The sequence below is a fragment of the Papaver somniferum genome, chromosome 1, assembly GCF_003573695.1.
Source record: "Papaver somniferum cultivar HN1 chromosome 1, ASM357369v1, whole genome shotgun sequence".
NCBI classification, from domain to species: Eukaryota; Viridiplantae; Streptophyta; class Magnoliopsida; order Ranunculales; family Papaveraceae; genus Papaver; species Papaver somniferum.
In genome coordinates, this window is record NC_039358.1 from 81,181,842 (window position 1) to 81,199,588 (window position 17,747).

Here is a 17,747-nt window from a genome sequence, read left to right on the forward strand (position 1 = left end):
AAATTCTACGGTTTATGCCAAACCCTATTTTGACCGCACCTAAACAATGCCAAAGCCAGGCCGGCTATGCCACCATGCCACTGGCTGCCAAAACGGAGGGTTGCAACTATCAACGGCTACCCTTCCTTCTGAGATGCAAATCTCAGCCGTACAAGTTTGCCACCAAACGCGTAGAAACTTCTGACCCAAGGCAAATATTCCACGGTTTATGCCAAACCCTATTTTGACCGCGCCTAAACAATGCCAAAGCCAAGCCAGCCAGGCCACCATGTCACTGGCTGCGGAAACGGAGGGTTGCAACAATCAACGACCACCCTTCCTTCTGAGATGCAAATCTCAGCCGTACAAGATCGCCGCCAAACGCGTAGCAACTTCTGGCCCAATGCCAAATTCCACGGTAGATGCCAAAACCCTAATTTGGCCGCGCCTAAAACGCGCCAATGACATGCTAACCATGCCAGCCATGCCACTGTGCCAGAGGTGTGCCAACCCTGCCACGCCACTTGACCAAAGACACTGCTAACGGCTCCGTCCAAGCCGCATCACACCAACGGCTCCAAGCCGATCATGCTAATGGCTCCGTCCAAGCCGCACCATGCCAGCAACTCCTTTCCAAGCCGCATGATGCCAACTCTTGGTCACGGTGCCAAACCCTAATTTGGCCACGCCAAGGCTATGCTGGCCATGCAGCCATGCCGCTAGCCGCCAACGGAAGGTATCCATAATCGACGACTGCCCTTCCTCTTGAGATGCAAAGTCTCGACCGTCGAAGGTCACCACCGAGCCGGCAAGCCTCCCAAGCTTAACTTTCTAAACAATAGCAACGTGCTACGCAAAAACACTCGAGACATTAAAACATGTCACAAACTGGGGGATGCTCATCAGGGTATTGGTCTGGAGGTTTACAGCGTGGTACGTGCAATACGCCCGTTATAAGAAAGTGTCATAAAAGTGAGGTGGTTAGTAACGGCAAGAAATAATGGTGAAACGTATTCTTCATTATGGAAACATCAATTCCAGACGTTACCCGTTACCATTCTCCTGCATTACTCAAACCGTTTCCACTTCTTACGAGACCAAGGGTACGTTTTGCCACGACTTGTATAAATAGGTCTCACCTATTTCCACCAAAGGACAAGTTCTGGTCAGGAGAATACAACACTCAGAAGTCACTTGTTAGCTTTCCAATCTGCTAGCGTTTCACTTTCGGATACAAGTCGTCAAACAACCACTCTTCCAGAATCAACTATTCTGGTCTCAACACTCTCTTTGCATCCCTCCCTAAGACCAACCCATCTCCTTCACTTTGTGACCGAGCAAGTCCGAAACGGCCATTTCTTGGTTTAGGCCGGATTTGTACAGATTGATCTCTCGAATCGAAGTACTCCCTTGCAGTACATTGTTTAGGGTTTAGACTCGTTTCTCACCCATACACACGAAATTACCAAAATCAGAAGAAATCGTTTTCACCCTCAAACACTAGTACATTGTCGCGAGATACACTGGTCATGTCTACTCTAGGTTGTGACTCGACTTACTGAGGCTTCCGAATAACTCCTAGGACATCCCCCCCCCCCCCCCCCCCCCGAGATACTCTGGTTATTCTTCCCATGGGCCCTCGACAGACTCCTAAAACATCCTTTCGAGATACACTGGACATGTTGGCACCACAATACATACACAAATGACTCCTAGCACATCTTTGCAAGATACTTTAGTCAAACACAAGTGAGCCGAAATTTCTCAAAGACATTATTAGGCGTGCAAGATTTCTTTTCTATCCCGAACATGTCCCAGCTGACTTCGGGAAGACTCAATCGCGTCATCCAAATCTCAGACATCCTCAGTCGCGTCATCCAAATCTCAGACGACCTCAATCGCGTCAGCCAAGTCTCAGACAACCTCACTCGCGTCGGCTAAATTTCAGACAGCCTCAATCGTAACAACCAAGCTTCAGATGGACTTATCCGAGTTGAGCTAGCTCGTCCTAAGAGTCTTACACATGTGTAAGACTCGGGCACAAGCCTCACCTAGGGATCAAGCATATTTCTCAGCGTCTCGAACAGATTCACGGCAAGTAAATTGGGCATGAACTGTACATGTTTATCAAAAAATGTGGATAAGCTCTCTTGAGATGCGCATGCTCAACAAAGAGACCCAAAAGCAATAATACGGTCTCCACGTGTCATATGTGACCGGCCATGGAGAGACCGAGCTCAACCTCAGCTTCTCTCACACTCTACACACGATTTCTGAGATATTTCATGTCTTTTCACGTGACTCATCCTAGTTATTTTCACAAATCAGAGAATATCTCTCTATCTTGGCCAACTCAGCCAAATAGAATATTTCTCTCTCTCAACACACCATCACAAAGGCTGACTCAGCTTCACACAATTGGAGGGATATCAATTAGGGTTTTGGTCTGGCGATCTATGGCGCGTGTGAGAAATACCCAGCTTATTTCTCACCGCAGAAGAGAGTAAAGGCGGTGAAATAAAGAGATAAACTTGCCTATTTTATGTATATCTATTATTGAAGAGACGCGAGAAGTGCTACGCGCAACAAGCAATCCCTATCTTCACCGACATGAGATTAGAGAATTCAGCTATAAATAGGTCATATATTTTTCTAAGATAAAACACAACTTTCAAACCCTATAATTCTCTGATGTCTCTCTTCATCTGCTTCGCTCCCTAAGACCGGACCTAAGCTTCCTTTCATGTGACTGAAGCAGCCTTTGAACGGTCACTGTGCGTGGTTTAGGCGAAGACTGTTCGTGCTCAACCTCCGGTAACTCACTTTCAGAAACCCTAGAATCCCACTTTTATCCTCTCATCGATTTTAGGTAATTACACCATCAAAACACTAGCAAAATAACCATATTCATGCCTCAAAGTTCTAACGTCAACAACAACGGGCTTAGATAATGCCTTAATAAAAGTTCATCATCCCAAAACTCAATTGGTAATCCAGGCAACCTGCACCATTCCAAAGCTCAGGAAGTTTTTTTTATTTCGGATCAAACCTAGGCGTCATATCCTGAACCTTCAGTAATTGGTAGCAGATCTTCCAATAACCATCATAGTTAACCCCATTATTATCAGTGTCATTCTGCAACTTAATTATGAAAAGACCTTTCAACAAAGGTATAAACTGAACAACTCCAGATAAGTTATTGCTTCGCAACATCAAATTTAAGATCCTTCTTAAAACCCAAACAGCCTACAAGACTGGAATTCCATTGAGCCTAGCCCTATCATGACTAATTTTTGGTTATTTGATAACCGTATTACCAATTTGGTTAACTGATAAAGGATCAAAAGTATCAGCATTAAGCTGAGACACAACATGCTCGCCTCTCTTTAGGTGTGAAGTAATGTCCAACCAATAATACCAATCAAGTATTAGTTCTCCCTGAAAAGAAGGTGATCGAAACACACCTTCCAGTAGATACCTTCTTACGACTTCACTCCAATCACTAGCCCTGCCTTCGGCATCCCTTTCCTTGCAACTAAGCCGTTAAGGTAACGACTTATGGCTAGCTCCCACAGTGTGACGGGAGGTTGTATGAAGCCCAAATAGTTAAACGGAAGGCCCAAATAGTTCAGGATGGGGTTTCTTATCTCCCTATCCAGTATGTCTGTCATTCTCAGCGTGGATAATGAAATCCCTTGAAACGAACATGAACCTCCTTATTCCTCAGCCATTCAATCCCCTGAGAACACCTTCCCACCAACAATAACCAGTGCTCCATTGTCACACAACAATGGAAGCTCTAACAGTAAACCCACCTCTCTACTGTACTCTCAAAAACCGTTCTTCTACCAAACCCACTCTGAATTCACATGAACCCGCAACAATTTCACATTCATTTCTCTCTTTGAGTCTCAGTACATCCATCTCTCATCGACTAATTAGAACTTATGCAGTTGAAGATAAACAATCATCATTTTTTGTCGATCAAGAAGAATTGATCAATCAAGAAACAACACCCCAGGAAGATGAATCTTTTGGTGAAGTTAAGAAAATCATTGGCAGTAGAATAGCTGCGGCCAGCATCGAGGGAGGAGATGCAGAAGAAGGCGGAGGATTAATGGAATACTTGATTGAATGGAAAGACGGTCATACTCCATCATGGCTTCCAGCTTCATTTATAGCTAAAGATGTTATTGCAGAGTATGAAACTCCTTGGTGGACTGCAGCTAAAAAAGCAGATGATGTTGCCTTGCAAAATCTCATTCAGCCCACTCCAAATGAAGAAGACGAAGAAGAAGAAGTGGCAACACTAGAGAGATATGTTGATGCAGTAGATGAAGATGGTCGTACTGCATTACTCTTTGTTGCTGGACTTGGCTCAGAAGAATGTGTGCGGATATTAGCATCAGCTGGTGCGAATGTCAATCACAAAGACATACGTGGGCAACTAACACCATTACATATGGCAGCAGGATATGTCAAACCAAATGTAGTTCGTGTTTTGATCGAGTTAGGTGCAGACCCAGAGATAGAAGATGAGATAGGACGCACACCATTAGATTTAGCTAAAGAAGTTCTGAATGCAACACCAAAAGGGAGTGCAGTACAGTTTGCAAGAAGGTTGGGACTTGAGAATGTGATTAAGGTGTTAGAAGACGCAATATATGAGTTTGCAGAAGTGGAAGAGATTTTAGAGAAGAGAGGCCAAGATGATAAGGTTGAGTATTTGGTGAAATGGAAAGATAGTGATGAGAAAGAATGGGTGAAAGCTGGATTGATTGGTGAGGATCTAGTTAAGGATTTCGAAGACGGTTTAGAATATGCTGTGGCTGAAGAAATTCTTGATTGTAGAGAAGGTGTTGAGAAGAAAAGAGAGTTTTTGGTCAAGTGGAGTGATATTGAAGAAGCTACTTGGGAGCCAGAAGAAAATGTTGATCCTGATTTGATCAAAGAATTTGAAGTGAAAAATGGTGGAGAGGTTGTTGCTGTAGAGGAGGCAGATACTTCGCCTGCGATGGAGACAGAAGTTGAAAAGAAGGGAGTTGAGAAGGTAGTATTGAAGGCAGGGTATGGTCCAAAACCTTCCCCTGGTCAGACTGTCACAGTGCACTGCACTGGATATGGTAAAGACGGTGATATGTCTAGAAAGTTTTGGAGCACAAAGGATTTTGGACAGAAACCTTTTACATTTCAGATCGGCCAAGGTTTGGTTATAAAAGCGTGGGATGAAGGTGTTATGGATATGCAGCTAGGAGAAGTTGCTCGTCTCCATTGCACTCCTGAGTATGGTTATGGTGCAAGTGGATTTCCAACATGGGGAATACAGCCCAATTCACCACTGGTTTTCGAGATTGAAGTCCTAAAGATAAAGTAAATGCAATGGTGTTGATGTCAGTAATTGCGTATATTCTGTGTAATTTTGAGGTTCTGGTTGTTGTAATCGTTGCATTATATTATGTCACTGCAGAATTGAAGTCCTTTCTCCTCGTAAATGGAAGTTTGTGCAGCATAGAAGAATTTGGTAGTGTATTCATCCCTAATGACAATATGAAATTTGCCTTGTACAAAACTACAATGCGATCTGCAAAGTTAACTCTACCTACAATTACCTGAAAACTCTATATAGTACGTAATCATATATGAACAGTTCCAGACAACTAAAATCATCTCCATGCATCTCCATTTCAAACGTTCTTTCTCCCTAACATCATAATGATCGTTTAGTCTTCATTTCTTCCCCGAGTACCCTGATTCTTTTACTGAACCATGAAAGCTCAAATCTTAACACCAAGTTTCTTTTCAAGTGTTAAAGTGATTTCTGCACCATATTCTGACACCCGAGGGCCTCTCTCCTCGCGGAATCCGAATGATTCGTGAAGGGGTAGAGGTAGAAAAGGATGTCCATAAAAATGGAACTAATACCCGTAGCGAGTCCAACCAAAGAGCTACTACGGTAGATGATTGTCGATGAATTCGTTCTTAGGAGGCTTGTGTTGTTGGATAACCAAGACTGAGGCACTCATGACCATGTCTGAAGAGGCTAAGACATCTCCAACAACTCCGAGCTCCGGGCACTCTTCCCAGTCGCTCATTCCCGTCGTTAGAGGTGAGAGTCCTCGACCACCTTTACCAACTACAAAAAGTGAATAATTGTCTTTCATGGCGCTCAAAACCGCCATTGTTTCAGAACCATTTTCAACATATTTTTCCACGTAGTTCACATCCTTGGATGTCACATACCTACATAAGAAAACCAAAATATATGTTGTTGCATCAATATTAGCTCGTCAAAGATCAAGGATGTGTGTGATACAGCATATTTTTGAAGTCGGTGAAATCCCTGAAGCATACCTGTTATAGAAATTAGCTAGGAAGGCTTCGTCCGCATCCTTCTCAGTCACATGAGTCATTATCTCCATTAGAACCTCATCCTCCTCTTCATTTGATTCCATGTTAATTCTGGCTTGTAGTTCTTTCCTCGTTGAAGGTAGAAACTTAAATACCGTCAATTTCACGTCAGGATGCCTGGCCATCAAGCTGCTATAAGCTAATGCCTCGCGGTCGTCAGGACCACCAAAAAACAAAGTAGCTACTTGAAGCTTGCTCTCTGATTCAGATTCTTGAATTGGAGAAAAACCCCTGTCCACAAGGATGCCTACCGAGCAAGGAGCAGCGCGAAGGACCTTCTGGTTAGTGATTCTGATTCCCTCCTTGCTTGTCTGCATCTTTCCATCTACACGTTGATGCTTATGAAATGGTAGCATTACAATTGACACTCTTAAATCCTTTGCACTGCTGCACAACTCGTCATGCATGGTAGTAATGGGTGCTACTATTTTCACTTGGTGAATCGGCACACGCGTATCCGCAACAAAAGCATCAATGGCATCATTGATCTCTAATTCGTCATTCCCACCGTAATCCTCATCATCGCTGAGTAATCCGCTTTCGTGTTGGTTGTACAATAAATCTGAGTTCTTTTCAGTGAGTTCTACTAGATGCATCACATAAGCGGTGAAAGGAGATTTACGAGTTCCCGCTGCTGCAGCGATAATACCAACCAGTGTTGGCACATGGCGTGGTCCATGTACACAGGCAAGGGTTCGTATTTCAGTCTCTGGCTTTTGAGATTCCAAGCCAACGTGCTTAAAAGCCATAAATTTTCCTTCTTTTCTCACCATGAACGCCAAAAACGGACCCACTATGATTGTGTTAACAGCCACCGTGACTATGAAGGTATTGTAGTCTTTGATGCTCCATTTCTGACGAGAGAGGAATAAACCCAACAACATTCAGTAAAGTACTGCCAAATCATATTTCAAGATTAAACAAAAAACCAGATAAATGGATGTCCTGTTTTAAAACGAGGTGCTAGATTCATTACACTTTAACAATGGGGGTGACGGGATGATGCATTTACTCAAAAACAGAATACATTAACAATAGGATAGGAAGACTTACATGCCTAGTAGCTGCTGCACTTATGATCAAGAGATCAGCATGACCTTTGACGTTTGACAAGAGGGAAAGGAAAATGCTGTCTTTGGGGGTAATATTTAAGAAATAAGTATTCACAAAAGCACCACCAAACTTGCAACTGATGCTAACGAAGACGACGAGAATGATTATGAGGTAACCTTTCAGGTCAATATCCGGCAGATTTACTTGAAACCCCAAGTTGGCAAAGAAGATTGGCAGTATAAAGTTCTCCACAGGGTAGCTCATTTTGTGTACCAATGTCCTATATGTTTTCCCTTCTCTAGGGAACATCAGACCGAAGATAAAACAAGCAATGGTGCTGTTGTAACCCTTCAACTCGGTATATAACGAAATGACTGACATGAGCAACAAAACTGATACAACCTCAATGTTCCTGAGATGCTTGCGATGTGGATTTCTCTGGTTGAGATACCTAGCTAGTAAAATATTTAGAATAACTCCCCCAACGACGAACAATGAACATAAGAAAATTCCGTTAACCACTCCACCAAACCCCAAAGCACCCCCACCCCAGGTGGTTAAGACCGCTAGTAGTAGCAAGGTTGATATCTCATTGATTAATGCTGAAATGATGGCCAACCTGCCAACTTCTGATGTCTCAATCTTAAGTTCACTTGCCACTTTGATTACTGTTGGAGAAGAGGTGTTAGCGAACAACAACGCGAGGAAGCACATAAATCTGAACGGATTACCCTCCATACTTGTTTGATGGCTTAACACCAAGCCGAAACAGACTGCTAATACTATGCACATTGGTAGACTACTATATGCTAGTGACGCGCCAAGCTTGAAATTACGTACTAGATAAGATACATCCATCTCAAGCCCGAAAAGAAACATGTACATTACTCGTATACAGGAAGCCAAGGTCTGGTTGTAGATTTGTGTTGAACTTTCACCAAAAATGCTGGTTTTAAAAATACGAATTTGACTGAGAGCTGTTGGACCTAGAACCACTCCTGCCTGTTCACAAGGGAAAAGGTAAACAAAACAAACAGACGAACAACGCAACACAGATGCATGTTAACTATGCGTGTATGTACTTAAAATCCGACCTACCACGGCATAATTTGATATTGTTTATTTCATTGTAATCATCTTGGCATCCAACAGTCTAGCTATGCAAAGCTGAAGCTTCAAATTAATATAGGGATGAGGATGCGTGTCTTGTCTGTATTAGAACTACTCATGTTTGGAGGTGGTAATTTTGATAAGACAACTTATGGATTCAACATTGTCACTCAAATTACAAGTATTTAATACACGTATTAATGATACAATTACAAGAAAATCATGAAATAAAAGAAATTGAGAGGGATTATTACCAGAATTTGGGCAACAGGACCGCCTTGTCCAAAGGGTTTGAGAATGAGGTTGAAAAGATGAGAGAAGACAAGAAAACAGAAAATCTCTGTACCCACATGAACCAAAGACAAGGGATCATCGCCAAGACAGCCCTTGCTATTCAGAATCTTCGACATTTTTGAAAGATTAAAGATACAGAGAGGATCAAGTTTTTAGGATGATGATTATGATAAGGAAGAGGGGGGGTTGTGGAGAGAATAGAGAAATTTTTTGAGGGGGTGTGGGGATAAAGGTGTTGTAAAATAGCCCTTTCTTCTTCCCTCTCTAAACTCTTCCTCCTCCTCCTCCGCCTTGTGTTTCTATGTTTTCATTTCTCCTTCTTTTCATTATTATCTGTTGGTTTTGTGTATATGATGTCTGTTTTTGTTTGTTCAGATGACAACAGAGATACCAGAGGAAGATAGTTGTTCATTTCTTCTTCTTTTTTTCTTTTTTTCCCTGAAGTTTCCTTGCAACTTTGAATGGAAGACCTTTGTTTTCGGGAATTTTATCAAAATTCCATTTCAGCAACTACGTGTCAAGTTTACATCTTAGCTAAAAAAATTCTTTATAATCACACACGAACCTAAGATCAGGGACAAGGTACCCTGATATATGAACCAAAAAATTTACACCCCTTAGATTGATTGCCGTAACTATGCGAAATCGGTCAACGACCTCAAACTCAAAATTGGACAGATGTACGACCCAAAATAGTGGAAAACTTTAATGTTGCTATTGCTGTTGAGGACTGGAGAAAGGAATCTGCTGCTGTTGTTGTGTCTACTGGTCATGATGCTGATGCGGGGTGATAGTGGTGTTTTTACTGGCATAGGAGACGAAGTGGAATTTTGCTGCTGTGGGTTATCATGTATTTGTTGATTCAAACTGACTATTATATTATTTGAAGATAAGTTTTTTGATGGGTTAGTACAGAAGATCTTCAGACTTAACAGCACCGTAAAAGCATCTGCAACAGAGGGTTCAAGTCTTAAAACCACCCTTCCTGTGCCATAGGGGACCATAGCCTACTGAAGGAGTGCCATAAAGCCAATATAATTGAACCACATTTTCATTTCTTAAGTAGTATATATACAGGTTGCTGGCACAACCTATATTCAGTAGTATTTATACAAACCTCACTGGTTCTTCACTTTTGTGTTGATATTTTTTTATCAAATCTTTGTTCAGACATGGAAGAAATTTTAGAATCTCTTCATTCTCCCTATGTAATTATTTTTCCGAGTCCAGGTATGGGTCATGTCATACCACTTACTGAGTTTGCTAAACGACTCGCTCTTAATCATGGGATCTCCATTACATTCGCCGTCCCAACTGAGATTAATCCTCCATCTGAAGCAGCTCAGAAATCAGTTCTTGATTCTCTTCCAGGTTCTATCAATACCATCTTTTTATCTCCAGTGGATTTAAGCGACCTTCCGAATGGTGCCACGGTTGCACGTCGGACTGTGTTAACAGTGACTCGTTCTCTTTCTTCTCTTTTTGACTCGCTTAAAACCATTTCTTCAAGTTACCATGTTGTTGCTCTTGTCGTTGATATCTTTAGTCCGAGTGCTGTTGATCTTGCCAAGGAGTTCAATATTATACCTTATATTTTCTTTCCATCAACGGCTATGTGTTTGTCATTGTATTACTATTTACCCGTTATGGACCAGGTTTACTCTTGTGAGTATAGAGATGTGGCTCATCCAATTCAGATTCCAGGTTGTGTACCAGTCTGGGGGACCGATCTTACGAACCCACTTGAAGATAGGAAGTCTGAGGCTTATAGAGGAATTTTACAGTATTGGAGAAGGATTAATATGGCTGCGGGTATTTCACTTTACTCAATAGCTTTGAGGATCTCGAACCCGGTCCTATTAAGGCTTTGAACGGGAAAGAATGGGATAACCCGCCAGTTTACCCGATCGGACGTTGTTTGAATTGGCTGGATAATCAACCACTCGGTTCTGTTCTGTTCACCTCTTTTGGCAGTGTTGGAACCCTCTCCAACGAGCAATTAACTGAATTGGCATCAGGGGTAGAAATGAGTGAACACAAGTTTCTGTGGGTTCTAAGAAGCCCCACTGACAAGTCTGCAGATGCAAATTACTTGAATTCCCAAAGCGTTAGGGATCCTTTTGAACTACTACCAAAAGGGTTTTCGGAAAGAACAAAAATGACAGGTTTCATCATGGGCACCACAAGTTCAAATTCTTAGCCACAGATCAACCGGCGGGTTCTTAACCCATTGTGGATGGAACTCGACCCTTGAGAGTATCATACATGGTGTCCCCTTAATTGCATGGCCACTCTTTGCAGAGCAAAAAATGAATGCGGTGATGCTTACAGATGATTTGAAGGTAGCTTTAAGGCCAAAGGTAAACAAAAATGGGATTATAGGGCGCGATGAGATTTCTAGGTGTGTTAAGGGAGTTATGGAAGGAGGAGAAGGGATCGAACTTAGGAGTAGGATGGGAGATCTTAAAGGTGCTGCCACTAGTTCGTTATCTGAGGGAGGCTCATCCTGCTTGCTGAGGTGGCAAACAAGTGGAAAAATCATTAGATATAACTTCTATCCAGCAAATGACAAAAAATAAAGGACCAGACAAGGAAGGAAGCAGTTGTAGAACAAGGACCCTAATCATTCTTCCACCATCGAAGTTGATAATCAAGATTTCATAGATATTAATTTTACACGCTGTTGCGGTTCTCTTTAAAATTGTTGTACAACAGTGTTTGTTTTTACTCGAGTACATCGATTTCAGCAAAAAATCAGCTCATATATGTCCCCAAATACTAGAGTTCTAGGTCAAACAATGGATGGAATTATCCTAGAACGAACAGTCAGAAAGGGAATATGATAGCTGATAATAGATGCAAGCAATGTACATAATCAAGTAAAATAAATGATAGTATCGTACCTTCTCACAAAACTGTAATGTATAATTAAGCTAATGATGGTAATACTCAAAATTTTGATCACCCGATTACCGAAAGCCTTTTGTCCCGGAGCACGTCCAGGGTAGGCTAGAGATCGAAGTGATTCTATCTCATAAAGGTATAGCAGACTTTACGCTGGCTTGCCAGAGCCTCGCCACAACCCACAAAATTTTGATCACCCATTGAAATAAATAAAAAACATACTCCTGATCAGAAATCCAAGGTTCCACACTGTTTGCTCTCTATACTTTTCGTTCCATTTGTTTGCTCTACTTCCTTCTGTCTGTTAACCCCTCGGCTTCGTCCAATTCCAAGCTTGGGTAAACCTCGATTCAGTCCATCCAGCAAAACACATGCTTTGCACCATTTCTGCAACCATGTTATACAGTATATACACTTGGATAAGGGAATAGGAGTTTCTTATTATACCATAAGTCGACTATAAAACTATACGTAGATACAGTGCCTTCACTAACCCATTCACGTTTCATAGAATTGCTAAAATGGTTTAGACAGCAGGTAGATCTAAGATCATCCTAATTCCAAATAGTAGAAAGTTAAGCAGTGCACAACCTAATTTTAAGGCTGACACCTAAGAACCCAGCTACGACTTCAAGTATAGGATCGTAGGCTTATGTTGACTGTTCCATAAAGAACAAAGGTCAAAAGACAAAAGGTTCTATGCCTGAGCTGAATCATCTACGGAAAGCTGAAACTCCAGCACAATTAAAACTGGACTGCAAGTTGATACAATCTGTGCATTTCCTGTCAATTGTTCAGACAATACTGGGTCAGATTAGAAGTTTTAGAACTCCAACTTTTGTTTTAATATATGTCGAAGCAATATAAAACGTTAAAAGATTCTGATCATTTCATCCGCCCAAGTCCCTGGAAGTCTCAACTTTTTTTGCTAAGTTCTGGCAGTCTCAACTCTAGGGTACAATCTGTCAACACTATCTAAAACCAACATGTGCACTAGTGCAGGAGCAATCACCAGATTATATATGATTAATATCCTTTAGTAGATTGAACTCACACCTATACACCCTAAGAAATGCAGCTGCAGACATATTAATAACTAAGAGCATTTTCAACGGGGAACTAGGTTGCAAGTAACCAAGCGATATTTCTAAAAATTGAAAAGTAGCGCAGAAAAAAAAAAGAAGTGAACATTCCCTATTCCTAAAGGTAAATGTGAATATTCCCTATTTCTAAGAAATGTGATATCATATACGTAGATGCAAATACTTCAAGACCAATTCCTAGGACATGGAATACTAATCGAAGAGGACTTTTGTTTTTTTTTGAAAAGTAGGAGTGACTTACCTGACTAGAAATATAACCACAGCGCTCGCATATTCCCTGCTCTGGCATTTTTGTTGAAACGGCTATCCTAAAATTCTCACCAGATCTAATTATATCAAGTATAGCTCGCGGTCTGCATGGACAACATTTAAATGGTATTAGAAGATAAAAGATGGAGACAGGTTTCATTATGATAAAAATACCATGACAAGCATATAGCTTTTGTAAAGATTTATATATGGCGATGAGTTGTGTCTGACTAACAGCTAATTACCTCATTCTTTCCAAATCTTTAATAAATTCACGAGCAAACCCACGGTATGCATTAGGTGAATAAATGCCTGCAATTCTAACACCGAGAATTCTGTTAGATAAACCCAAACCACTAAGTAGAGTATAGTGAAACAGAAGCAGGAAAAGGGACTACTTACATTCTGTGGAGAAGTAATCAAGCCTCTTGAAATATGCATACGTGGATATAGGTCAAGGTTTCAAAAAATAACAATGATCAAGAATATTAAAAGTTTTAAGTACAGATGGTACGATCTATTATCAATGAGTATTTCAATTGCAAGGATATATAACAATCTCCTTTTCATACGTATATTTGAACGGCTTGCATCTTGGAATTGGTCCATCTTCACCAGTTGTGATAGCTGTGCATCTACCTAATCTAGAAGCATAAAGTAACTCGATCAGTTTGTTATAACAAGACGACAAAAGTACATATGAGAGAGAGAGAGAGAGAGAGAGAGAGAGAGAGAGATTTTCTATACTTAGATGACATACCTGGCAATGTCACCGCGTAAGATGTTTAAGAGGACGGTTTCAGCAATATCATCTGCATTATGCCCAGTAACAAGCTTGTCCACTTTCAACAACGTAGCACCTCGATCAAGAGCCTTCAGATATTAACGGAGGGCATCACTCAAATGGATGTTAAAAGCCAAATATAGTAAAGAGTAGTAAAGAGGTGGCAATAAAATAGATTTTGTAGTAGAGTTATGCCAACCTATAGATATAAATATCGAATATGGGAAATAGCTGTGCAGAAAAAACTGAAGTAGGGTTGAGTAAAAAATTGTAAATGCTTGTCAAATGTGAGATGGAGCCTCCAAAGATGGTCCTTTTAGAAACTAGCATTGCATTACCATAACAAAAGTCTTTGTTTCACATCAAACCAAATAATATAACATACAAGATGAATGCCCATCAATGAAATAATTTTCGCTTTAGATTTCAATCACCTCTTCAATCTGTGGTTCAGTAAAATTCTAATTTCTTTTTTTGGGGGTACACTATGCAAGTCCTACAGGTTTCTAAATAATGATTGAGACAATCATAAGTGAAAAACATTACAAGAACAAGAACAGCATCCACATACCTGGCGACGAAACACCCCACAAAAGGTACAATTGTTTTTCAATCCAATCATCTTCACAATTTCATCCATTGTCCATCCATACAAATCCTTATATGAGACCACTTTAAGCGGTAATCCATACTGAAAAAATTAAAAAGAAACAAAACAATCAAACTCACAACCAAAGAGAAGAACAACAAACAAGAGCAAATAAAATTCCAAAAATGAGATGTGGACCTGAATTTCATTTCTCTTGACTGTTTCAAGAGAATCATCTCTATACCCTGTAATACCTTCATCTATAGATAATAGAAAAAGATCCAACCCATAATTGTGCCGCCGATTCAACTCAGATAGTACATAAGCAAGAACAGTGGAATCTTTACCACCAGAGGCTCCAATAGCAATACGTTCACCAGCTTTAAATAGACGATTCTCAACTATAACACGGTGTATCTCTTCTTCAAATACATCATAAAAACACTCCTTACATATCTAAACATTAACACCAATCGCAAATCAGATTATTACAATCATACAGAACCCTAAACAAATCAAAATTGAGAGAATGGATTTTGGTAATACCTGTTCTAGGGTTTTGGGTCTCTTAAGAGCAGGTCTTTTCTGATTACATATGCAGCATAATTGCTGCTTCTTAGCAGTTGTTTTCTGCGGAGAAGATGTCTCCTTGTTGTCGTTCCCCTCCTCCCCTGACATTACTGAAATACTACTACGAGTCGACAGAGAGAAGTTGGCTTTGGGGGGTTTAGTTGCGGTTTGTTCTGCCTTTGTCCCCTTTGTATCTTGCCTAGAAGGCTCTAGGACAGGCTTTGGGGGTGTGGTAATCGAAACTAAATGGCCCGAGTTGATGATAAATGCCCTGAAGGGCCATCAGTATCAGACATGCATTTAAGGAATGAGCCCTATTATTAGGACCGGAAAGATTAAAATAGAGTCAACCAATAGTATATGCAAAAGTCCTTTATCCATAGATTATTTATAATGACTAAATTGTCCTTGATAAATTAGTGTTGCCGAATTTAATTAACCTGGTATTTTTAGGGGGCACTCAAACGAAATTAGGGGCCAACAATTTACATCCAGCCGGGACACTAGTTAAGGGATACCCTATAGGACGTTGAAACTACCTAAATGCCCTTCAAGTAAAAAGAAAATAAAAACCAAATCAAAAACATTTCAACCCATTTCAACAATTCTTCTTCTGCTCTTCCCCTTCACTCTCGACTGTGGAGAATTTTTTTTTTCTCCCTTGTTCTTCAATTCAACTCATCGTCGTCGTGAATCATAAAATCAAAACATCGTCGATTATTTTTCTCAACGATGTCTACAAAAGATAAACCCAAAAGAGCTCGAACGAAAAACGTTGTTCGCGATATGGATCCACATATTGGAATTGCAGCAAGAAACAAAGAAATTGTTGATGAAAATGACGAAGAACGCGAAGAAGACGAAGCTGCGGATGTAGTTGGTGGTGGCGAATCTGATAGTCAAACACTCCGGCAACTTCAAATGGCCCCAATTAGGTAAGATTCTATCATTTCTTGGGTTTATTTCGCTTTAATTCGACGAATCGAGAAATTTTTTTCTAGGGTTTTCGGTTATTTTCCCAGATTTTCAAGATATTCATGCTAACTGACTTCCGAATGTAGTCGTGTTCTTCATTTCTCAAGAACATCGACAATATTCGGGAGATAGATGTATAGGTTAACTGCCGAATATCGTTGATCATATCTCCCTATGTATAAAATGGTTATAATCGGTAGGTTAATGATTTTTTTTTGCTTCCGAATATCTTTATTTAGAGATACAGTAATCGGAAGTACACTTACTACCGAATATATATATTTTGAAAAATTCTCAAAATTGTGATGTAGGCAAAATCCCATTTTGGGGCTAGTATATATTCGGAAGAGAATATAATCTTTTACACTTTCGATTGTAAAAATGTTGAACAACTCAGTGCTTACTGAACTCCAATTAATGAATATTCGGTAGTAAATGGATTTGCTTATCTACCGTATGTGGTGTATTCGAGAACATAATGTTGAATTTTACTTCTGATTGTTTACATTCGGGATTTATATGTGTATTTTATCCTCCGATTGTATAGTTTGTAAACTTTGTTCCTTATTTTGTTTTTTAGGCAAAGTCGAGCTAAGCAAGTACCCAAAACAGGCGACTTAGGGCCTTGTCGAGAAGGGAGTAAGAAAGTATCAGCTAGTGCTAGGAGAGAAAGGAGTGCCAAGGGAAATTCAAGTGCTCAATAAGGTGCAGAACCAATTGCTCCACAAGGCAGTCAACAAGGTGTGCAACCAAGTGCTCAACAAGCCACTCAACAAGGTGTGGAACCAACTGCTCCAAAAGGCAGTGAACAAGGTGGTGTAGAACAAAGTGTCCACAAGTTACATCCCAACATGAAATTAAACCAATTGATCTAGTGCCAACAGTACAAGAAGAAGGACAACCAAGTGGTACCCAAAAAGAAGGACAACCAAGTGGTACCAAAAAAGCCAAAAAAGCCAACAAAGGAGGAAAAGGTGGAAAGAAGGAAATTGCTAAGAAAGCATCACATCTTGTCCCTGATACCTTGAAGGTGCATGATACTCCACCAGGCAAAATCCTTGGGCAACCAAAGGAAAGGATGGAGGAAAATTGTTATTTGGATACAAAGACTCCTAGGCCAAAGACATATACGAAATTGAGGAAATAATAACGTATTGTCTATGTGTTCTATCGTAATAGTTGTATTAAAGGTTTTTGTATTTACTATGAACATTTGTCGTGTGTTTAATAGTATCATCAAGATGTGGTCCGTCTACTCAAACCCACCGCTGCACCAACAAAAATGCTTGACTGGCCTTTATCCGGTAAATGTGAAAGGTTCAAGGCAATTGTAGCCAACTCGGGGCTAGCTAATGCTGCCGAGAATTCAATGTTGGAACATGATCGTGTGTCTATATCGGTGTTCGTGGAGAGAATATATCCTGAGACCGACACCTTCCATATGCTGTTTGGGGAGATGATGATTACCCCGGATGATGTTGTGCAGATTCTTAACCTCCCTGACCAAGGCACAGCTGTGAAGTTAAACTACACAAAGCAGTTAACTTGGGCACAACTTTATGCTCTAACTAAAAAGTGCTTAGGTTGGGATGAAGAGACAACAACATAAGAGTTCATGAGTCATACAAGTTACAGAACAAGACAGATCAACACTACCGTTTTGATGAATATGTTCTGAGGCACCTTGGATAAAGAACAAAAAGGAACGTTAACTGATGAGCAAGTCTAT

The 17,747-nt window shown here is 40.5% G+C and overlaps 3 protein-coding genes and 1 pseudogene across 4 annotated transcripts; 2 read left to right on the forward strand and 2 right to left on the reverse strand.

Annotated features, from left to right (window-relative positions):
- Nucleotides 1–3,669: 3,669 nt before the first annotated feature.
- Nucleotides 3,670–5,455, forward strand: LOC113291919 (signal recognition particle 43 kDa protein, chloroplastic-like). Its single transcript, XM_026541403.1, has one exon. It carries the CDS (start codon nt 3,770–3,772, stop codon nt 5,351–5,353), a length of 1,584 nt encoding a protein of 527 aa, XP_026397188.1. The 5' UTR covers nt 3,670–3,769; the 3' UTR covers nt 5,354–5,455.
- Nucleotides 5,456–5,485: 30 nt separating this feature from the next.
- On the reverse strand, nt 5,486–9,381 carry LOC113291914 (cation/H(+) antiporter 2-like). The gene is made up of 4 exons (XM_026541396.1): nt 8,805–9,381; nt 7,441–8,442; nt 6,331–7,241; nt 5,486–6,219 (listed from the first exon to the last, which is right to left on the reverse strand). The coding sequence occupies exons 1-4, from the start codon at nt 8,958–8,960 to the stop codon at nt 5,928–5,930; spliced, it is 2,361 nt and encodes a 786-aa protein (XP_026397181.1). The 5' UTR covers nt 8,961–9,381; the 3' UTR covers nt 5,486–5,927.
- A 436-nt stretch (nt 9,382–9,817) lies between these two features.
- LOC113291925 lies at nt 9,818–11,656 on the forward strand (annotated as a pseudogene).
- A 9-nt stretch (nt 11,657–11,665) lies between these two features.
- Nucleotides 11,666–15,214, reverse strand: LOC113291934 (cytoplasmic tRNA 2-thiolation protein 1-like). Of its 2 annotated transcripts, none has more exons than XM_026541416.1 (9): nt 15,020–15,214; nt 14,672–14,929; nt 14,456–14,575; nt 13,861–13,973; nt 13,652–13,744; nt 13,503–13,543; nt 13,346–13,412; nt 13,093–13,204; nt 11,666–12,135 (listed from the first exon to the last, which is right to left on the reverse strand). In XM_026541416.1, exons 1-9 carry the CDS (start codon nt 15,149–15,151, stop codon nt 11,977–11,979), a joined length of 1,095 nt encoding a protein of 364 aa, XP_026397201.1. In that variant the 5' UTR covers nt 15,152–15,214; the 3' UTR covers nt 11,666–11,976. The 2 variants fall into 2 exon arrangements, with proteins under 2 accessions (XP_026397201.1, XP_026397205.1); XM_026541420.1 differs by having other exon boundaries at nt 11,994–12,531.
- Between the last annotated feature and the right edge of the window lie 2,533 nt (nt 15,215–17,747).